The following is a 23,874-nucleotide window of genomic DNA, read 5'->3' on the forward strand; positions in this document are numbered from 1 at the left end:
ATGGAATTCCAGGCTCCTGGTTTTGGCCTGCACCCATTGTGACTTTTATGACCACTTAAGGAATGAACTAGTGGATGAAAGTTTTTTTTCCCCCACCCTTTCTCTAATTTTGTAACTATTTTAAGCTATTTTTTTTTAAAAAAAAAGAGATCTCAAATTTATATTCTAAGGAGCATTAAAGGATACTTCCCATTCATTTAAACTATTTCTAAATCCTAAGCACTCTGCCATCTTATTTCTTTACTACCATCCACAAATGTCATCAGTTTAAAAAAGCAAAGGAAATTAATTACTCACTGGCATGCCTGGTTGGCCAGTCTCTCCATCTTTGCCAGGCTTACCCTATAATTCACACACACAAAAAATAATGAGAACAAAACATAGAGCTGTTGAGAAATAGGAGGATACAGTCTATAACAAATTTTACTTCTGTTTTGCACTACATTAAGTAGACACTTTAGAATGATAGTATAATACATATTCAATATGAACATCAGCAGTGGTATTTCGAAACAATGAAATAAGACATAGGGAGAATAAAAGAATAAAGCCACATGCATGCACACACGCACACACGCACACATGCACACACGCACATTCAGGTGTCTTTCAGGGGATTTTAGGAGTTCAAGCACTTACTCTTTTGCCTGGTTCTCCAGGTTCACCCTTTTCACCTTTCACACCACCTGGAGGACCCTATATACACAAAATTAGTTCAAAATGGTTCATGGGCCATTCTGTATCAATATCACAACTTATATTAAATGATGTTAAAGCCTTTTAGATTACTTACTGGAGGACCACGTATCCCTGGAGGTCCAGGAGGTCCTCGGTCACCAGGAAGACCCTAAGAAGTAATAGCGAAAACAAAGCATTGTTAACTACTATAGCTAGCAAGGAACATTTAATAAGCTGCGCTATAAACTCACAAAGTATAACCAAAGGTAATAGGATATCCCTAAGTCAAATTTTAAATCTGCTAGATTAAAAAATCCTAGACCTAGGGATCAGCATTGTGGCATCTCCATCTGTGATGCTGGCATCCCACATGGACACCAGTTTCAGTCCTGACTGCTTCACATCCAATCCAGCTCCCTGCTAAAGATCCTGGGGGAAAAGCAGCAGAGGATGCCCCAAGTATTTGGGCCCCTGTCACCACATGAGAGACCTGGCAGAAGTTTCTGGCTCCCGGCTTTCACTTAGTCCAGCCCCCATTGTTGTGGCCAGCTGGAGAGTGAATCCAAGGATGGAAGATCTCTGTCACTCTTTCCTTGTCTCTAACTCTGACTTTCAAACAAACAGACAAATCGTAAAAAATACTAGAGCTTTCTTTGCTCATTCAAAATAGTTGAATACTAGAGAAAAATGGTAAAACAACACTTTAAATGAAAATATTGATAATTTTTATAAAAATATTTTATAAACAGCAAGAGCAGTTAAAATTGGAAGATTTGAGAACTGTATAGCACATACAAATTTTAACAGCAAATTAAATGGTCTAACCCACATTCTTGTGGGACTTTAAATATAATTTTCTTTTATTTTAACATGTTACCATTTAAGTGAAATAAAAATGGACACATCATTTGTTTTTGGGTTGGCCAGTACAATATTAAATATGTGCTTCATCCTTTCATCTATATTAGTAGAGGCAAAGAATCAGATAATGATTTCTAAAGACAGAAACAAAAAGCTTACAGAGTAACATCATCTTTCTTCTTGCATATCAATGAAATGTAGAAAACAATCATCTAAGACAATGACAGTATATCTCATCATCACTTAATTTTATATATGAGTGTATTACACAAATAGCAAACAATGAAAGCGACCCAATGTACATTAACTGGTGAAAGGGCAAACAAAATATGCACTACCCACACAGTGGATTACTTAGCAAAAAAGGGAATCAAATGTTGATGTATGTTACAAAATGTCTGAACTTCAAAATATTACTATAACAAGGTAGATCAGACACAGAAAAGTATATATCACTTAATTTTGTTTATATAAATATCCAGAGCAGGCAAATCTACAGAGCCAAGAAGTAGATTACTGGTTGTCTAGGGCTGGAGAACTTAGAAATCCAATAGGTATGAAGTTTTTTTAAGAAGGCTAAAAATTTTTCAAAAGTACATTACGGTACTAGTCTCATTTGCCCCCATAAGTATACGAAAAAATGTATGTTTTAAGTAACTGAAATGCATCAAATATGAATTACATATCAGTGCAGCTACATTAGTTTTTAATTATGTTAATAGAAACACATGAAAGGAAGAAAAAATAACTATGTAAGAAGGGAGATTTGTTTTAGGTTATAGTTTTGAAGGGTTGGAGTTCAAGTTCAAGCATTCACAATAGCCCAACATTGGACAGGGGCAGATGTGGGAGAACAGTAACAGAGAGCGCCACTAAGTAGAGATACTGGAAACGCTCTGTAAAGCTACCCTCCGAGTGGTCTCTTCTTATAATGCCACCATGATTTGGTCACAGAAGTCCACCTTAGAATCCGAACCCAAATCAATAACTAACTTCTCAAACTTCGGACACCGTAACTGGATCATGCCTCAACCTTAATTCAACTACCATTAATGCTAATCTATTAGCTGTAAATATAAAACTTTGCAGTTTAACATCCACATGAATTCAACAGCCATATATTATTTAGCCTACAACAAAATTATTTTTACTTTTTTTGAGATTTATTTATTTTCATCGGACAAAATTATTTTAAAAAATAAATCCTCATATATTTTCATTTTAAAAATACCTTCATAGAAACTATATTTCAGTTTGTAATGTATTTTAAGGGATGTCACTTTTAAAAAGATGGTTTCATCTTTTTATAAATGTTCCCAGCTTTATTGAGGTATAATTATGTGTGTATTTAAGTTGTACAATATGAAGTTTAAATATGTTTACACATTATAAAATAATTTCCACAATCAAGTTAATTAGCATATTAGCATAAAAGTAGGTTAGCATAAAAGTAGATTTCAATTGATTTGCTCCTGATCTACTCACCTGATCTCCTTTTTGAAATTCTACATCAATTGGTCTTTTCTGTTCACTGATTTGACCCGGAGGTCCAGGTGGGCCCTGAAGACCTTGCTCACCCTGTTTATAAAATAAAACAGTGATATTTCATAGTATACTACAGTCAATGATATAACATATAAGCGAAGTCACTTCAGAGAAATCAAATCAAATGATTAGGAAAGGTGATAGCTGAGGGCTGAAAAATTAAATTTTTGTTGGGTTTTATTTTTTAACTCACCTTTTCACCTTTGGGTCCCTGGAAATTTAATCCCATATTTCCCTGAAAAGAGATTTCAGTTTAAAATCTCCTGGTCAACAGGAAAAAGAGTCCATACTAAACAAATGGTGTAAAGAACAAACAAATTTACCTTTGGTCCTGGAGGTCCTGGAGGCCCAGGAGGGCCCTGAAATGACACAGAAGGGGACAAATCATGGTAATATGTTTCTTTCCAAAATTATTTTGTTTCATAAACAATTGAGATAGAAACATCTATGAAATAAAATTTTGCTGATATATTTCTCATTGTTTTGTAGCAAGAGAACATACTTAAATTGATTAAGGAGAAACAGAAAATTTGGAAACAATGATCACACCCACTTTTCCCTAACTCTTGATCCATCCATCCCTTTCTGATCAAGTACGTTAATGTCACGTACAAGTAAAAACAAACTTTAAAAAAAAATCAATGAATATGAAGCCTTCTAGTGACAAAATATGAATATAAAGGAGCAGAAAGGATGAGCAGGATAGTGTCAATCTCCATAATGCATAAAAAAGACAGTATCATCTATCGTATCACATTTATCATATCAGAATGAAAGGCAAATTTAGCTACCCAAGCAGCAATGAGCTCTTTTGTTCTAGAAACCATACATGTATATTTTACACCCAGTTTTGTTTTTATGCAACTTCATTTTGTGTTTTTGAAGATATTTTAAAGCTTGGTCTATTAAGTAGGCATTTGCCCAACTATACAGCTTCGTAAAGTTGAGGAACATGTTTATTTCTATATTGCACATTGGTGACATTTGTGAGATTTTGCTTCACTTGTTGAATTGGAGTTAATTTTAGGACCATTCAGAAGTGTAGAGTGAGTTGCTTCAGTGGCCACAAGGTTAAAGGAATTGAAAGAATAAGAACACAGCCAAGGTACGTGAACTCCATTATCAGCAGAGGTAGGAAAATGTGCCATGTTACAGGGCTTTGCAAGATGTCTACACTTCAAACAAGCTAAATAAAATGGTTTTCCAACAACCTTTTCCCATGGAATCCTAGGAAAACAGAAATAAGTCTTTGCTCATTGATTTTATTTCTTTCTTTCTTTTTTTTTTCAGTATTTACCAAGCATTATTTCCTTTATTAAAAAGTAGGGGACCAATTGTCACAAACAAAAATGTACAAACCATACAGGTATAATGAAAATTGTCACATAAATATATGGTAGATGAGAGAAAGAGTGGCACATGAGAAATTGCTAAAACTGAAATACAATTTTCCTGCCCTTTTAAGAGGGCAACATGTAAGTATTTCGATGATAAAAATATTGAGAATTTTTGGGGAAGAAAATAAAACTGGCCATAGTGAGAGTACAATAGGCGAACTGCTTGCACATGCATGATCTTGGGCAGTTTTTCCATTTCTCCTTGGATCCTGGGTCCTAGGATCCTGTTATGCTGATCACTTTTCCCTCTCCACTCCTACTACTTTGCTCCCAATGCCAAAGAAGTGAAAATCAAAAACTTTTAGGCCCTATTTTTGTTATTCCTAACTGATCTTTGAAGAAATACTTTAAAAATAATTAAACAACTGCCTTAGAAAGGTTCATGGGGCAGTCAAAATTGAATTTAGTGCTGACACATCAAGAGGCAACCAACAAAATATTTAAAATCATTTTCATGTACCTCATTTTTCCATTTGTAAATGGAGCTATAATTCAAAATATATATTTTCTCCACAATTTAAATCAGCTTAAAATGAGAAAATTTTAGATTATGAACATTGAAAATGTATTTGCAATGAAACTGTTAAATATGCCTTGACAATATTTTAGATTTTCCCTCATTGCAAATACCTACAATGCCATGACACACTTAAATAGCAGAATGCAGGACTTGTGACTGTTACTTAAGGATTATACTTTTGTAATAATATGGAGGGAAACAGAGGGAAGAGGAGAATGGGGAGGGAGAAAGGGGAGAGAGTGGGAGGAATTCCTTTATCTACACAAACCTATCATGGAAAAAAATAACAATAAAAAATACCAAAAGAAAACCAAAACAGAGAAAATGCAGCCCACTTTAAACTGTTATGAATATTATTAATGTTTATAAAAAATCAGAAAAAAAGAAGGAGAAATGAAATGACAGAAGAAAGCTTACCATCAAACCTGGTGGTCCTGGGGGACCAATTGGCCCCGGTATTCCAGTGGGACCAGTTGGGCCCTGTTATGAAAGTAACAAAGAAAAGGATAAGAAAGCAAAACAAAACAAAACAAAAAAACAAACAAAATAATTTATCAAATATGAACGATGAGAATGAGTAAACTTGAGAGAATATGGGTAATAAGTGATGTCAAGTTTGGAATGAAAAGGTTGCCAGCAAAAGAAGTCCCCAACACTATATTTTAGTGTTTAAGTACCAGAAAGTAGTGATTATAATTTTTGGCAAAGGGAACAATTCGTATGATTTATAAAACCATAGGAAATTGACTTCAGAACTTAAACCTATTCTAAATCCATGGCATCCACGTATTATTTGCAGGCCAACACTTTTTAAGATTACATTTGATGATCATTATACACAAATTGCAATTCTTCAGCCTTTGAAATGCATTCACATGTTATGCAATACATGTCCCAAATGTTTCTTAACCTCTTAAGTGTGAAACAAATAGTTTCAAAAATTATTGACATAAAATTATTTGAGAGACAGAGAGCGCGGCAAATAGCCAAACGGATGGAAAGGCTTGTTGGTTTAGTCTTCAAATATCTGCAGCAGCTATAGAAAAGTCATTCCACAGTTAGGTGTCTGAAACTTCAAGCAGGTCTCACTTAATGAGTGGCAGGGACCCAACTACTTGAACCATCTGTTGCCTTCCAGGGTGGGCTCCACTAGGAATCTCGAGTCAGGAATGGAGCCCTGACTTGAACCCAGGTGCCTAGATATGGGATACGGGCATTCAAAGTTGTTACTTAACCACTAGCCAAAATGTCTGGCACTGATTTTCATTTTCAGTAATGTCATTTAATGTAAAAGAATCAAAAAGTACATAGAATCCTGTTTATGATGCTAATTCCAAAGCAAAAATGTCCACAGACAGTTAAGATAAAAGAACAAAGGATTACTTATTAAAATTCTCTCTGGTTAAGATTGCTTCATTTTCAGGTAGGAGATACATGCTATGTCCAGCAGACTTCAAATGATTTCTCTGACCAAAATAGAGGGTACTAAGGTTGAGTGCTTTCTGTGGTCTTTTAATTGAATCAATATAGCAGAGAAGAGAATCATTAGATGCTTACTTGCATTCCAGGAGGGCCTGGATATCCTGGATTACCCTTTGGTCCTGGCAGTGATGACATAATTATACTACCTGGTTCGCCCTAAAAAAAAGTCAATGCAAGTTGTAAGGATAGTTTTAATACACAAAAAGTGGCAAGAACAGAAATGTGATCTGAGTATGCAATGCAACTTGTCACATAAATACGCTGTAAGATTTGATTACCTCAATGAAGAAAATGAGCAAATTTACCTTTTAAAGGAAACTGAGGAAGTAACCAAGTCTGCTAAAATACAGTAGATTTAACTGATATTTTCAATTATTCATTCATTAAAAAAATTTTATTATAAAGATTTACCAAGCATTGTATTCAATTTTGAACACTTGGTAATGAAGATAATCACAATTTTTTCTCTATCAGGAAAATAACAATATAAAAGGAAAATGCAAACCATAACACACAAATAAGGTGACAACATGTTCTGCAAGGGCTATGGAAAAAAACACTGCATAGTGAGTGATAAACAGTAGAGAAGAGAAGCTTAGGTAGTCAAAAAGGGTGAAGGTAACATTCAGGTTGAGACATGGAGGATAATAAGGAATTAGTTAAAGATGGGAGAAAGTGTTAGGCAATGTAAATAGAAAGCAGAATTTGGTACATTCAAATAACTGAATGCAGACTGATGTGATCAGTGAGCCAAGGGAAAAGTCATTTAAGATAAGCCTATAAATAGAGGCAAGGACCAGAACATGCAGGTCTCACAAGCCATGGAAAAGAATGTGGACTTTATCTTAGATACACAGTGGAAAACTCTTGAAGGTTTATAAGCAGAGAGATTAAATTACTGACTTACATTTTAAAAAGATCTTTCTTGGTTGCTTTGTAGAAAGCAAATCAGGCTGGGAGTTAGGTGTTAGTGCCAGAGAGAGAAAAGGCAGAGAGAGACTAGTAGAGTATTGCACTAATACACAGACCTTATACTTTGTGTGCTAACAGTAGGGATGGAGGACAGTGGATGAATTCAAACACATTTTAGAGAGAAACCGAATCATATTTACTCATAGGATGCAATGAGGAGATTGTGAAAGAGTGGAATGCATAAATGTTCATTCTCTTAAGTTTTGGGTTCATATAGGACTGTTCAAAACATACATTTTTAGTGTTGCAAATTTTAAAAAGAGAAAGCCAGAAAGAATAATATATTTATTTGGGGTGGCGAGAGGATTTACTTAGGACATGCTAATTTGAAATGGAAGTGGGTATGTCATGGGAATAGCTGCATACATACAACTCAAATGACATTAATTAAGAGACACAAATGTAGACATCCATTAGCCAGTGATCAATACTATTTGCATTAGTAATACTGCTGGGCGAAGATAAGAATGGGACAGGATGTTGTCTGGATTGAATAAAATCAGCTTGTACAGAAGACTGCAAAAACAAAGATGCAAAACCAAAAAGTAAGGAAATGGTAAAGTCATAAAGCTAGAGGAAGAATTTGCAGAGCGTGCCGGTGGCCAACTGTGTAAAAGGGTAATATGATAGAAAACTGAAGATGCCAGAAAAGAAACCTGAGTCTGATATTTATTTCTTCAAATACATCAGCATGCAGAACATACTTAGAGACATGGGGACAGAGGAGACCACATAAGAGCTCTTAAGTGTGCACATGCACAACTTTTAGAAACATCCCTCGTAAGACAACAGTGCAAGTCATTATGGGGTTAAACTTGTAGGCTTTCCAAATATTCTACTCAAACAACTCACCTTTCCAGCCTAAGATGCTTACCTTCATACCTGGGATCCCAGGAGGTCCCTATTATTAAAAAGAAAATGGACCATTTTATATAAATGAGAGAGAAGCAGGCAAAAATAACTCAATGGCTGTTAAACAATAGAATACAAATGGAATATATTGTCATAGGGTCATTTCTGTGTACGAAATATATTAGGCTACCCAAAACTAACATAAGAAATACTGCAAAATCCTTGCATTTTCCTAGAGAGCTATATTGCAACTTCTTTTATTTAAAAAGACTCTTCTCTAGTTTTCTACTTTTAAATTCACTAGCTTACTCTACCTGAATGCATCAAACTCGCTACAATTCTGCTCTTCCTATAATTTCTGTATTGTTTACAACCCCAAATTTTGTAACTTACTGGAGGACCCTCTACACCAGGAAAACCAGGACTGCCTGGAAAGCCACGTTCTCCCTAGAAGGAGTTAAAAATAAAGAATGTAAAATAACAAGAATAAAAATATAACTATACCAGCAAACTGATTTATTGGAAATATTTCAGTAAAAGCCATTTTGAAACATGCCAGACTGCCAAAAATTCATTAGCCTCCACTTTCCAATTACTTCAATATCACTATCTACGTCAATTCAACATTCTAAGATACTTTTATCCCTACTCGTCCATCCCAATCAGAAATAAATAATAAAATAATCTTCTACTCCAGTCATTTTCTTCTGACAAATCCATTTTAAGACCATCACACTTCAGATTCCTGCCTATCATTACATTTAATAGTTAATGATTTGCCCAATTTCCTACCAACATTTTATATAGATTCTTATTTTAACTGCCCTATTGCATTTTTCTTTTATTGTAAAGTATTTCAAATTATTTTTGTAAAGAGGAAAGGATGGTAAGAAAAGGGCCATTAATATCACCAAGAGGGCAATAATAGGAACAGTTCTAGCAATTGCAGGTCATTATGTGCTCTAGGCACCCCATTATTCTCACTGTCGTAAAGTACTGATATGGACATGTGGCTTAGAAAACAAAAGCTAAAATCACTGCCATAGAACCTCAATGCAACTTCCTTTCAAATACCTGTACGCCATAGTAATCCTAAGAAATAATAGTGACAGAAGGTTTCAAAGAGTAAAATTGCTGAAGTTGCATGCCTGCGAGTTACTGTCCTGTATTTCCCACTCTCCATGCCATTTTCCATGTGGAGAAAGTAAGACCACAGAAAAAGGAAGTGAACTATACATCAAGTTTAGAAGACAGGAAAAAGTGAACCCATACATTGTAGCTCCAATTTCAGTGTTCATTCATTCACTTACATAAGAAACACAAGAAAACTAGTTAATTGATTATATGCGAAATGAGCCTGTTAAATTTTTCTAAAATTTATGGCTCATATAATTAGGGGTCTGAAACAAATTAATAATTAAGTTTACAACTTTAATGAATTCGAGAAAAGGTTTTAAATAGTCTTAATCATGTAGCATAGTATGTTCTCTTATAAATTATAAATAATCTACTGTACAATGCAATATCAAAATAGTTATACATATTTAAAGAAATTGCTCATGCTTCAACATAGTGAAAATGTTATCAGAATACATATTTGTTCTACACAAAACTGCAAATCTCCTCTTCAACATCCTTCAATCGATTTCTTTTTATTTTAAAGACTATTATCAAGCATACTGCATGAGGTTGAGTTTGAAGAAATCTCACCTTGGTTCCATTGCATCCAGGGATACCTTGAGGTCCTGGAGCCCCATCATGACCCGGCATTCCCTTTGAAGAGATATAATACATGCATAATGTTTCTTACATTACTTTTGAAGGACTTTCAAAAGGGAATCATTAAATCCTACTTACAGGTAGACCTGGTGTTCCTGGAAATCCGGGCAGTCCAGGAGGACCCTATGAAAATAAATAAATATCTTGAAACTAAAGACAACCAATAGCATCTTATCTAAAGATGTTCTGAAATTTTTATTTAAAATAGCAATGGATAAGCTATGTCTCATTGGTTTTTATCATTCATTTTTTAATGTTATAGAAAAACATCCTATAAGTATTTAAAAACCACTTCCATAAAAAATAAATACAGAAGCAATCACTACTTGGAGGATCATCGTGTCTATGGCATTTATTAGGAACATGCAAAGCTGTAGATAAAATATCTGCAAGGTTCATGATGAATAATTAATTCAGCAAGGGATAATGAAGCAGAAAATATATATTTCCCTGAGGACATTAATTTGGCAATCACCTCCAAATTCTTTCAATTAAGTTTCCCTGTAAGGATTAATAAAAGTACAAGTTTGACAACGTTCTCTGTGGGTGAATCTGTGGGAAAGAATTATGCTCACACACTGTTAATGAGGATTCAAGCACTGTGGAGGGAATTTAGAAATGTCTAGCAAAATCGCACGTGCATTTCCCTTTTGACCTAGAAGCTCAACTCGTTTCTGTGCTAGAAATTATGAAACTGAATGTGACATTCAAAACTATTAATCAGTATTATTACAGCTAAAGTTTGAATACAACCATATAACCACAGTTACAAATAAAAATCAGAAACAGTTCAAATGACCAGTAATAGAGACATGACTAAATAATGTAAAATTGCACATCTATTAAAAACAAGAGGAAAATGTCTGCACATTAAAATATACAATTATCTCAATTATAGAGTATTAAGTTAAAAAAAACAAGTTTTAATAAGTGCATGCAGTATGCCATATTTTATAAGAAGAGACATGATATGAGAAATTGAAAAGATGAATGAAAAAGTTATAAAAAAAGTTTTGTTTCTAGGAGGAAGGAAGAAGCAGTCAGGGGACAAGGATAGAGTGTGGGAAACAGGTAAGTATAAAACTAGTTTTATTTTAAATTTCACTCATAAATAATAATACACACTCACTTGTTTTAAAAATTTTATGTCCTATTTACTGTAAAGAGCTCAAAACTGACAAATCTGCTTGCAACAAAAACCTTAGCATTCAAACTAGGTATCTAAACCACTGCTTTGCAAACTAAAGGAAACTGGAATCAGAGGCTCAGATTATTCCAGAGCCAGAAAGAAAATAGAAGATGAACCTGAAAAGGTCTTGGTGTGCCAGAAGCCTTGGAAATCACTAAAGATTAACAATGCTTTGTTATAGGGACACAGGACAGGAGCCAACTTGGAGAAGCGCCCGCAGGCCAGGATGAGACAATCTGGGCCTCCAAGAGAATAATGACTACAATTTATTGAAACACATAAATGATATGTGCTTTATAATGAAAACAAATAATGACTATAAACACATGCTAAATAATTAGGCGAAAAGCTGGTGAGACAATTTTTGAGGGCAAAATCATTGTTATTACCTCAGAAAGCTGATCAAATCTGGCATTCAAAAAAATGAAATACACAGACATGTTTGCCTTGTGTTACAATCCAATAAGCATACAATACTACCTATAACATATTCTGTTTCTCTTTAATTTTATTGTGGGTTATTTACATGCAGTAAAATGAACAAATATTAAAGGCACATCTCATTTTATACCCCCAGAAATTTTTCTCGTCTTTCTACCAAGGCAATTTCCAATTTGTAGGAAATATGAGGGACAGAGAATAGTTTAAATGACATCATGAGAAACAATCACCCAAATCCAGAATGTGGAAAGCAACGCAATACAAATGATGTATTTTTTTTCCAAATAGGTTTAACAAACATACCAAACAGGTACAGTATGTGGAAATCACAAATGACATTTTTGAACAAACGAATTAACTGTGAAAGAACATCTTTGGGACAACTGAAAAAAATCTGAAAATGCACTGAGTTATAGAGCACATTGAAAAATGATCCCTTAGTTACTAAGGTTTAAAAATGGCATCACGGTTATATAGCTATCAGTTACAAAGACATACTGAAGTATTCATTGGTAGAGTGATTGATATAAGGGAATCACATTCAAACATTTTTTTTAAAAAAAAAATAAGCGTTAGAGTATAGAGTAAACAAAATTGTCAAAATGTTGATAATTTTTAAAGTTGGATGATGGGTACATTGGTGTTCATTGCATTTTGCTCTGTATATTTATGCATGCTCAAAACTTTCCACATTTAATAAATGTTTTAATGTCTGCATGTTGAGACTAGCATTGTAGGAAATCAGGATCCTGCAGTGCCAGTGTCTTATACTGGAATGCTGGATTTGAATTCCAACTGCTCCAGCTCCCTGTTAAAACACCTGGGAAAACAGAGGAAGATGGCCCAAATACTTGGGACCCTCTCACCCATGTGGAAGACCTGGATGGACTTTCTGGTTGCTGGAACATGGCCTGGCCCCAGCCCTCGGTCATTGTGATCATTTGGGAAGTAAACCAATAAATGGTAATGTTTCTTTTTCTGTCTCCTTTTTTTTTCTTGTCAGTCTGCCTTTCAAATAAATATATATTAATAGCAAAAAAAAAAGCTTCAAAAAATAAATCAATTAAAGCTTTTAAAATCTGCATGTCAAAATTTGCCTGTGAGCCGAGACATAACAGTATAGGAACTATCATGTAACATATTTGTAAGTACTTTTAAAGTTCTAATTAAAGAACATGGACATCAAAGCATCTCAAAACATCTAAAAAGCAAGAATTGATAGACAATCTGTTGCTTAGGACATGATTAATGGTCACTGTAACTATTATGAGATAAGTTATGATTCTTAAGAGCTTTAACAGAATATAGATAAGGGTCTATTACAGGAAAATAAAGAACTGTGTCTGTAAAATTAAACCAAGGATTCTCAGTTTCATCCCTCCTTTTCTAGGACCCTACCCTCCGAGTCATAATGTTTATATACAAATCCTGCATCTATTAAATTTTCGAAGATCAAAGGATCAGAATGCTGTCTTTGTCATGAATGTGAGCATTAATGCATATTAACATGCTAATACACAATTCATGTATTTACACTTAAATTAAGGTATCTCAGCAATTTATGAACACAGATTTTCATACCCAAAAAGGACCTGGGAGAAAGTGTTGTTTAATTTCTAATGTAAGAGATGAAACTGAGATTCATAAAGGTTCAATGTAATTTTCAAAAAGCCCATATTATTTTCAAACTGTAATTTCCTCTTAACTCTAAAATACAACCTAAAAACTTTCAGGAAAAACAATTACACAACTACCAAACGAGTATTTCAATTTTGAGATGCAATCTGATTTTCAGTAATCTTAAAACTTTTAAAGTATATTAAAATTGAAAATATATCATTGTGTTCCAAAAGTCATTATATTTTTAATATAGTGGTTTAAACCAAACAATCTCTTCAAGATACACACAAAGGGTTGGCATTGTGCTGCAGCTGGCTAAGCTGTCAGCTGCATTGCCAACATCCCATAAAGGAGTCCTTGTTTGACTTCTGGCTGCTGTGTTTCCAAGCCAGTGCCTGGGAAAGCAGCAGAAGATAGCTCAAGTTCTTGAGTAGTAGCCCCTATTATTGATGTGGAAAACCCAGATGGAGTTCTTGGCTCCTGAACTTCACCTGGCCCAGCCCTATCTAATGCAGCCATTCAGGGAGTGAACTAGCCGGTATAAGATCCTTCTCTCTGTTTCTCCTTCACTCTTTGTAACTGTCTTTCAAATAATCAATTAAATAAATGAAAACCTTTTTTTAAAAAAACTAACTTTAATAAACCAAAAAATTATTAAAATCTATCACTTACATATTTCTTAAACACAGTGATTTTAAAATCGTATCTGTTTCAACAGACATCTAGATACGTAACTATTAAAACACTGAACAAAGGTTAAGTTAAAAATATACAAAATCCTAAATATTACTTTCAAAAAAATTATTTTACTTTTATTTGAAAGGCAGATTTACAGACAGAAGGAGAGACAGAGAGATTTTTCATCCATTGATTCACTCCCCGATTAGCCTCAACAGCCATAGCTGAGCCAGTACGAAGCCAGGAGTCAGAAGCTTCTTACTGACCTCCCACGTGGATATATGATCCCAGGCACTTGGACCATTCCCTGCTGTTTTCCCAGGTCAGAAGCAGAGAGATGGGCAGGAAGTAGAGCAGCTGAAACACAAACTGATGCCTATATGGAATGCTGGCACTTGGAGTTTGAGAATTAGCCTGTTGAGCTATGATGCCAGTCCCTAAATTTAGCTTTTGAAAGGTCCTCAAATGCTTGCAGTCCTAGTTCAAGAAACTTAATAAGGTCTGAAGACCTCAAAGCAGAGACTCCCCAGTCAGCAATTGTATTGACAATTGGCAAAAGTGACTCCTCTGTGGGAGAACACAATTTCTACTGATAAAGGTCTAAAGAAAACTAACATTGGTCAAAATGATAAAACAAGATGAGGCATTTAGCCTAGTAGTTTTGATGTCTACATCTCATATCAATGAGTACCTGGGTTCAAGTACCAGCTCCACTCCTGATTCCATCTTACTTTAACCTGGACTCAGGAAGGCAGGCAGCAGTGATGACTCAAGGTCTTGAACTCCTGCCCACCATATGGGAGAGCTGGATTAAGTTCCCTAAAGTTAAGTCCCTAAATTTAACTTTTTCTTTATATAATTCAGTATGCTGCTGGTTTTTTCAGTTGCTTCGGATAATATTTTATTTGTTTTCTGTTTTCACCACAAAGCATTTGGTATACAGCAAATATTGCTTACTCGGATTCCTTTTGGTCCTGGTGGCCCTGGAAGTCCATCATCACCCTGAAAAAGACAATATATTTAGTTTATTTTCCTTCAAAGCACACCATAAAAAATGAATTTTCAATTTTAAGAGACTCATTTTCTTTAAATTTTGGGAAACAGTGAAAAATGTAGGCTCCCAAGGAAGAATTTATTGAGGTAGAAACTGGAGTTATTTATTATATGGCCAAAAATGAGGATCCTTATTTACTAAAGAGGGAATTGCTGTTTTGTTGAAGAAACTTTATATCTGTAAATTATGAATCACATATGAAAGTGAGGATGAAAGAAATACCAAAATAGATATTCTCAAAATAACTATGCGTAAACAAAGCAAGTGTTGAAGAGCTGGGCATTTTCTATGTTGTCAATGTGTTTCTCATTTCTGAACTTTAATATGTGACATTCCTGAATTTCTTGTTCTAAAGATAGACTTTATTGTATAGGGCTCTTTATACTGTCAGTGTTTAAGATGAAATTAGAAAGAATTACAAATTTTGCATCTCAGCTATGGCTATCAAAACCATACAAAAGAGGTTCCCTAACCCACAAGTGTGTTAATGTGAGTGTATGTTCCCATTTCTAGTCTTGACCACATTGCTGAAAATTTAGAGTTATGCCCCATTAGGTTTTTAATAATTTTCTTTAAAGCTATAGTAAAGAAAACCTTCTTATCCTCCAAGAGAAAGGAATTTCAACAAAACACATTTCAGGCCAATGTGTGAAGGTTAATAACTTCTATTAAACTGGGACATTATTCTTTAGTCAAGTGGCTTTCAAGCTACTCAACTCTCAACCCTGGATATTTCATTGGAGGCTCCTCAAAGGGATATGTTACCTGCCTTTAATCACAACAGCTCTATTTCTTATAATAGTTTATGCAATCACATATAGCTTTATTTGAAGAAAAGGTTATCTGTTGCATATGTTATCTACTGCTGCTACAACATTTCTCTTGAAATACAGTAGCTTAAAACAATAGAAAGTTATTAACATACAGTTTGGGAAGTCAGAAATAAGACAGGGATCTCAGTAACAGAACTATGCTATATTTTCGGGATTTCCTTCCGTTTTCCAGTATCTTAAGCTCCTAGCATTCATTGACTTATTACCCTTTCTATCTTCAAATACAGCTATGATTCAATGAGTTGCTTTCAAATCACATTACCCTGGCATTGACTCTTCTGCCTCCCTTTTCCAGATTTTAAAAAGACCCTTCTGATTACTCTGGGCCCACCAAGATGTAGAATGCCCTCCCTGCAGCTTAATGTCAATTGATTACCGACTTTCACCCCATCTGCAACCTTAATTTATGCTTTACCATATGATAGAACATATTCAAATATTTTGAGAATAAGGACATAGATGTCTTTAGGAGTTATCCATTATTCTCCTACTTAAGAAAAAAAGTTTTTTAAAAACCTAGGAGTAGGTATTTAGCCTACCGGTTAAGAATGATATTGCTCTACATCAGCATACCTAGTTTCAATACCCAGTCATAACTCCTGATTTGATTTATCAGCCAACGTAGGTTCTGGAAGACTGTGGTTAAGTCAAGTAATTAGGTTACAGCAACTCACATGAAAGGTTTGGCTTGAGTTCCCCCAAGTCCTGCCAACTTCAGCCTGACCCAACTGTGACTATTGGAAAGTGAACCTGCAGATGAAAGATCTTTCAGTGTCTCTTTCTGCCTTTCACATAAATAAGCCAAAAAAAAAAAAGATTTTAAAAAAGGTACAGGAATCTGGCACAGTGGTTGAGATAGCACTTGGGACACCCATGGATCTTTAGCAGAGTACCTGGGTTTGAGTGTTATGTCTACTCCTGATTCTAGCTTCCAATCAATGTACACCTTGGAAAGTAGCAGGTGATGGCTTGAATACCTAGGTCCCATGTGGGAGACCTAGACTGAAATCCTGGTTCCTAGATGTGGTCTGGCTAAGCCTTATTTGTTGTGGGCATCAAGGAAGACTCACAAGATGGAACGTTCCACCTGCCATTCCCACCCCCACCATCACATTTCTGCTTCTGTAATTTAAACAAATTAAATAAAACACAATTTCTAAAACACTCAATCAGATTCTATTTTTAAAAAATTAAAGACCCTTTTGCTTGATAATCTTTATTTTGTCTTCCCAATAAAGGCAGAAAAAAGACAAAGATGCTTCACAACTGTACTGTATGTACTAAGCAACATGGTTCAGTAACAAATTAAAAGTATAGAAATTGTCATGGATGGCATAAAATCACCAGTATTAACAAATGATATGATCGTATGCCTGGCAAATCCAAAATAATTAAATTAAAACTGCTCTGATGAGAGTTGAGTACTTAGCTTAGCAGTTAACATATAGAATAGCATGCTGGTACTTGTTTTCAGCATTCAGCTATACTTCCTCATGCCAGCTTCTTGCTGGGCAGATTCTAGGAAGCCATGGTGATGGTTCATGTGATTGAGTTTCTGCCAACCACAAAGATCTCAATTTAGGTCTTGATTCCTGACTCTGGCCCTAACTCAGCCATGATTATTGTGGGTGTTTGAGGAGTGAATCAACAGATAGGAGTTCTCTCACACAAATAAATCAATAAATAATTTGAAATAATCAATAAAATAATACAATTACTGTACGTAAAACTAGTATTAAGAAAATATCCTATTTATAATAACTAAATGATCAAATATTTTACAACAGATTTAAGTTCCTGGCTTTGGATCAGCTGTGCTCCAGCCACTGAGGCCACTTGTGGAGTAAACCAACAGATGGAGGATATTTCTCTCTGTCTCTCCGTCTCTCTGTAAATCTGCCTTTCCAAGAAAAATAAAATAAAGTTCTTTTAAAACAGATAATTCAAACAACACTCCACCAGGCTCTCTCACTTCATTTTCACATCATTGGTTCTAAGAATTGCAAAGCATAGCCCAGCGAGGTAGCCTAGTGGCCAAAGTCTTTGCCATGCACATGCCAAAATCCCATATGGGTGCAGTTTCATGTCCCAGCTGCTCCACTTCTCATCCAGCACCCAGCCTGTGATCTGAGAAAGCGGTAGAGGACAGCCCAAAGCCTAGGGACCCTGTACCCACTTGGGAGGCCCAGAGTGTCTGCCTCCTGGCTTCCGGCAGGCTCAGCTCTGGCTGTCATAACCACTTGGATAATCAACCAGTGGATGGTAGATCTTTCTCTATGTCTCTTCTCTCTGTAAATCTGACTCTTCAATAAAAATAAATAAATCTTTAAAAAATAACAAAAAAAAAGAATTGCACAGCATATTTAATTCTAATGTGTCGAGGACTAGAAGAGTCTAGTGTAAGCTAGAATTCATTGAGAAATCCCATGGCAATAGGTCTGCATGAATTGCTACTGAGTTGGCGCTGAATTCCTTCTATTGATTATTTCAGACCTCTCATGTTTGCATGACATTCACAGGTACACAAGAGCTATTCTGTTGTTCTTGCTCCTACAGTGTCATTAGATACAGGAAATCCTAATGAGTGGTCAATCTACCATAATTCTACACAGACATTCAGGACCCGGGTGCTTCCTCACTGCTAAAGCTCTATATAGGAAACTCAGCACAGGCCCCTTCTGTTTGGGGATCTAAAAATCGACCTGATATACCACTTCTTTCTCAGAGACCATAGTCAGCATTCTCCCAAAACCTAAACCCTGTTATAAAAGTCTACAAAAGTATTAATGTATATAAAATAATTTATTCTAAGGAAGACAAATGTAAATATTTGATTTCTGTAATACTCTAATGAGATAGTGTGCCATCATCATATGAATTAAAATTAGGAAAAAAGATGTTTTAATTCAGTTTTCCTATCTTGGAATATACAGAGAACTGGCTTCTTCATACACAAATTCACCAGTGTATCTAATATGGGTGGAAAAGGAAACTGAAACAAAAGAACCATTTAAAATAGAAACATCTCTCAGTATTAAAATTCAATACTATATCCTATGGCATCCTCTATTTTAACATGCATATAAACATGCTATCCTTGCTCATGCACTGGACAAACTGGTCGATGCAGCCAGTAGATACAATCCTCCCAAAGGACAAGATGAAGATACTTCTGGATTCATGAGCCTAAGTATGGAGAACCAAAGGAATCGAACCCTATATTAGACTATGTGATTTCCACCTTGAAGAACCCATCCAAATGCTTATGCCATGGAGTTACCATTACTCTGAATTTGACAAACTTCTAAAGATGCCATCCTCTGCCCGTTCTCAAGGACAAATATCTGATTACTAGGCTGCTAAACAGTACAAATGGATCCTTCCCAAAATATAAGCAATTTGAGTACCTCAGGCATCCAAATCTTATTACTCTGGACCTAATGCATTGCCACAATTGAACTTTGACACCATAAAATATCCTCAGGTATCAACCTGCTCTGTATTTGAGGGAAAAACCAGAAAAAAAAAATCTGGGAAAAGGACATGGGATTTTCTATTAGAACTGTTTTGGCCTAGATGGTGGCAGCTGTTCATTTCCCTATACCTGGCCCCACATTACACAAATTTTCCAATTCGATTCAAGGCTTCTAGCACATTACTAAGGACTCCAGATTGGTTGATCACCATAGTAATCAGTGACACTCAACATTTACAAAATTTTTTGCATTCCCATTTTGGATAGTATTTCTTTTGTAAAAAGCAAATCTTCCACATCTTACCAATATAATATGTATATAGATGTATTGAGAAGATATTCCCAACCAAATATCGGAAATGTCTCATCAGTCCCTAAATCCCCCATGGTAAGTATACCACACCATATTGAGTAAGACTGGAACTCCAAAAATAAATATACTCTTTGCTCAGGAAATGTGCTTGATGGCATCACCAACTTTCTACTCATGTGTATAGACAAGGCAGCTTTTCCCACTATCAAAATCATTTCATTACAATAGTAAAGTTTATGCACAACGTGGTTTTGACCCTTGCTAAGGTGATTGATGACATTACTTCAGCTATGGAAGCACATTACCTTAACCTAAGTTTTTAAAAAACCCGGTTGGTGTTGGATAACCATATAACTCCTAATTTCCTGATAGTCAACTACGAATGTATCTGTGTGATTCCAGTGTCTCACACCATACATAGATCACTGAAAGTAGAAAAGTGAAATAGGCTACCACAAAACTTCAGCAAAAAAAAAAAAAGTTATGGCTCTTTCAAATGAGAATAGGTGGGCTGTGGCACATACACTCCTGATACAGTAACAACTGGAGCTCATGGATACATTCAATCCTCCAGGAAGTATTTTAAAGAATACTGCTCATAAACATGACACACTGTCATTTTTGGCACGGCCCCTTTAAGTGCCAACCCATACTGTCCCTGATGGGAGAGCCTAAGTTTTTCAGTCAGGTTTTGAAAAATATGGGGGTGCCATGAAGGGATCTGTTTCCTGTCTAAGCATTTTTATGCAACTTTTCAGGCCCAGCAAAAGGCTTCACAGGAGGTCTCAGAAAACATGTGTCTCACCCCTCAAAACCTGGCACATAGCTAGTGCAAGCAGTCTTGGAAAGGTGTTATAATGAAGAATTCAGACTCATCTTGGCTAGCTGTGCTCTTTCATCTATCTGTATCTGAAAGCTTTATCCAAGACTTTAGGTGGAACCTTCCATGTTGGAAGTTGGGGAAATTCTGAAGACATTTTTCTGTACTCTTGACTCAGTACTTTTCCAATCCTAGCCTTGCTCTGTCTCATCTGTCACCCTGCCTCCAGTGTCCATACAACTCCAGGAGATTTTTTATCAAAGCTTCCTGAGCAGTAAATGAATTTAGACACGTAGGTGAACCATCTGAGCCCTGCTGGTGCTGTGTCATGGGGCAAAATGTAACAGTGGAAGAGTTGGCACTTTCTTCAGTCTAACTTCTTGCTTATAATATTAAAGGAAGTAAGTAAAAGGTTTGACTCTTCATTCTCATTGCTGTGTTAAGCAGGTAATTTGACACTGGGCAACTCAGCCCTTCCCAGCTCAGCTGAATTCTTGAGAAAACTGAATTTTTGTTAAGGATCTCAATAATAGCGTACAATTTATAGCATCTTCCAAAAACATTTTAATGTAGTGGGAATATTATTAAAAACCCATCAAAATAAACTCCTTTCCATTTCATTGTTTTATTCAAATATTATTTTCTAATTATTATTTAGTAATATTTTGTGACCTTTAGCCCTAGTCACTCATTTAAAGTACCTTAATCCCTCTGATATTCGTAGCTAGTAACTTGACACATACCTTTTGTCCTCGGGGTCCGGGAGGTCCTTCTGGACCTGGAAATCCGGGTAAACCTGGATGACCTTCTAAACCTGGAAATCCTCTTTCTCCCTGAAATTGAACAATAATGAAATGTAAGCTCATTGGTGAATTTTCAATCACAGGCATGACTGATAATCAAAAAGATCAAACTGGTACAAAGATAAAACTAAGTCTAATGATACTAAATAAACAAGATATCTAGCAACATGGTGAAAATTCTAAGACATGAGGATAACAACACAAACCATCAGAAACTTAGATCATATATGAAATCAAACTTTTAAAAATCAAAGTAAAAAGCTTATCAGAATGAAGTGAGATTTAAACATGCTGAAATCAAGAGATTATCCCAAAATTTGGCACTAAGTTCAAGAAATCAGGCCATATGAAATGATTAGGGGGTAGGGATAAAGCATGGTACAAGAAAACTACCAGAGAAACTCCTAGATATGTTGTGGAACAGAAAAGTTGCAAGATTTTCCAAAATAGAAATACATTAACTGAATGAAGAAACAGTAGTCACAATACTCAGAAAAAGCATTTAGAATAATAAAATATTTTTTATGTTTTATAATTGTAAGCTTAATTTAAAGATCAATATGTGCTCACTCAAGAAAGAATAATGTATAGGTTTATGTAAATGAAACACCACCAGTAATTCTTCCACTATGAAAAATGATTTGAATTTGACTCAGTCTGATCCCAGCGTTTAGCAATGCCAGCACAGGAGGGTAGCCTACCTACCAGTGAGGGTGTGACATATGAACCAATAGTTGCCAATGTGGATACCTATTCTAGGAAGGTGGAGTGGAAGAGCCAGTTTGCTTGCTAACAATACTTGCACTAACATACTAGGGTTAGTGTGCATATAATCAGAGTAAGTGAATCTATAATTCCCCTAGGGGATCCAATCACATAAGAAAATCCTCATCATTATGTAGATTTACCCTCCCCCCAAATGTACACAAACGAAATAATCACTTAGAGATAGGATTAATATTTTATCCCATATTTATACAACTGTAAAACTGTAGTCTTCTGGCTTTTTACTTGCTGAAGATTATGATCGATGGTGAATTGTGCCTGTGAATATAGAGTGGATTAAAATTATGTCTTTGCAAACACTGATAAAGAAACGGGATATTGGGAGAGGAACAGTGGCGTGAACGACGTGTGGTAATTTTATTGGGTATGTACCTATGAGATCCATAAAATTTGTTTTCTTAAAAGAAAATGAACTAAAAATGGTTGTTGAATTTTGTGGTAAATTTGCTATCACAGCTTCATGGCACATCCAAAGCCATCACAGTGCTTTCACTTTCCTAAAGTTGTATGGGACCAAATCTTGCTCTGCGAACCTTTTAAGCAGATGCTACCCATGGTGTCAGCTTGAGCAACACTTGAGAAAGAAAAAGCTTCCGTAGCACAGGGTGATTAATGAGACATTAGACACACACTCCTGGAGGTTAAGGCATAGTCGAACTTTATTCCTGTCTGCAAAATTAGTGGTGTGTGCGTGTACATGTGTCAGTGTATGTTTTCTAAGCACTAAGTTTAGTTTAAAGATTTTAGATAAATTGTTATTAAATGCTTTCCTATAAATGCTTTGAAAAGATTACCTCTGATCAGTTTCTATTAACTACTTTGTAGCCAATGAAGCAACGCCAGCCAATTCATGATAGGTCAAACTGTTGCCATAGTTTTGACAATAAAAATTGACACATTACTACGTTTCTGTGTTCTATAAAAATATCAATTAATTGTTTAATTCGCTATACAAATCTCATTTAGTATTCATTAACATCAAATAAAGTTTCAGAAATATATTATAAGGAACAAATAGGGCAAGGGGAGAAAGCAAATCCTTCACATTAGTGGCTGAGCTAGCAGTAGAAATCTGATCACAAGTTCTAGTCAGAAAGAAAGAAAAAAGGGAAAAACATGTAGTTCAAGTAGATTTCCGTAAGTGGAAAACAGCTATTTTGGGATTTCAGCTGGAATTTACAACATACTGGTGCCAAAATTTCATGATGTTGTTTGAAGTCATCTGTATTTTCTTAGAAACAAAACTGCTATCTGGGCTACATGTAAAAATTGGACTAACACCCAATAATAGTCCACATTGGACTAAAGTCCAATAAGACTGCGATCCTATGGAGCTGACTGAAAAACATTCTAGTAAGAAAGATACAAGGACAGACATTGGGCAGTAACAAATGGGCCTGACAGGATAATCCAAGCATTTAGAAGGTGGGAAGTTGAGCCTAGCAGTTAAAGTCCTTGCCTTGACTGCACAGAGATCCTATATGGGCACCGGTTCTAATCCCAGCTGTTCTGCTTCCCTTCCAGCTCTCTGCTTGTGGCCTGGGAAATCAGTCAAGGACGACCCAAAGCCTTGGGACCCTGCACCTGCGTGGGAGACCTGGAAGAAACTCCTGGCTCCTGGCTCCTGGCTTCGGATCGGCTCAGCTCTGGCCATCGTGGCCACTTAGGGAGTGAACCAGTGGGTGGAAGAACTTCCTCTGTGTCTCTCCTCCTCTCTGTAAATGTTATTTTCCAATAAAAATATAATAAATCTTTAAACAAAAGAAGGTAGGAAGT

General features: G+C 35.6%; 1 protein-coding gene across 2 annotated transcripts in view; it reads right to left on the bottom strand.

Moving 5' to 3' along the window:
- The window catches only part of COL4A5 (collagen type IV alpha 5 chain), a 185,485-nt gene that overhangs the window by 90,158 nt on the left and 71,453 nt on the right, over window positions 1–23,874 (bottom strand). For both annotated transcript variants that reach the window (XM_040999806.1, XM_040999805.1), the window contains exons 3-16: window positions 21,253–21,342; window positions 14,972–15,016; window positions 10,165–10,209; window positions 10,018–10,080; window positions 8,701–8,754; window positions 8,330–8,356; window positions 6,559–6,639; window positions 5,419–5,481; window positions 3,408–3,443; window positions 3,278–3,319; window positions 3,025–3,117; window positions 794–847; window positions 640–696; window positions 298–342 (exon numbers count right to left, since the gene is read on the bottom strand). In XM_040999806.1, coding sequence (XP_040855740.1) covers window positions 298–342; window positions 640–696; window positions 794–847; window positions 3,025–3,117; window positions 3,278–3,319; window positions 3,408–3,443; window positions 5,419–5,481; window positions 6,559–6,639; window positions 8,330–8,356; window positions 8,701–8,754; window positions 10,018–10,080; window positions 10,165–10,209; window positions 14,972–15,016; window positions 21,253–21,342 — 795 coding nt within the window. The remainder of the gene's footprint in view (window positions 1–297; window positions 343–639; window positions 697–793; window positions 848–3,024; window positions 3,118–3,277; window positions 3,320–3,407; window positions 3,444–5,418; window positions 5,482–6,558; window positions 6,640–8,329; window positions 8,357–8,700; window positions 8,755–10,017; window positions 10,081–10,164; window positions 10,210–14,971; window positions 15,017–21,252; window positions 21,343–23,874) is intronic.

This window comes from Ochotona curzoniae, unplaced genomic scaffold, assembly GCF_017591425.1.
Source record: "Ochotona curzoniae isolate NIBS_2020 unplaced genomic scaffold, NIBS_Ocur_1.0 scaffold_1852, whole genome shotgun sequence".
NCBI classification, from domain to species: domain Eukaryota; kingdom Metazoa; phylum Chordata; class Mammalia; order Lagomorpha; family Ochotonidae; genus Ochotona; species Ochotona curzoniae.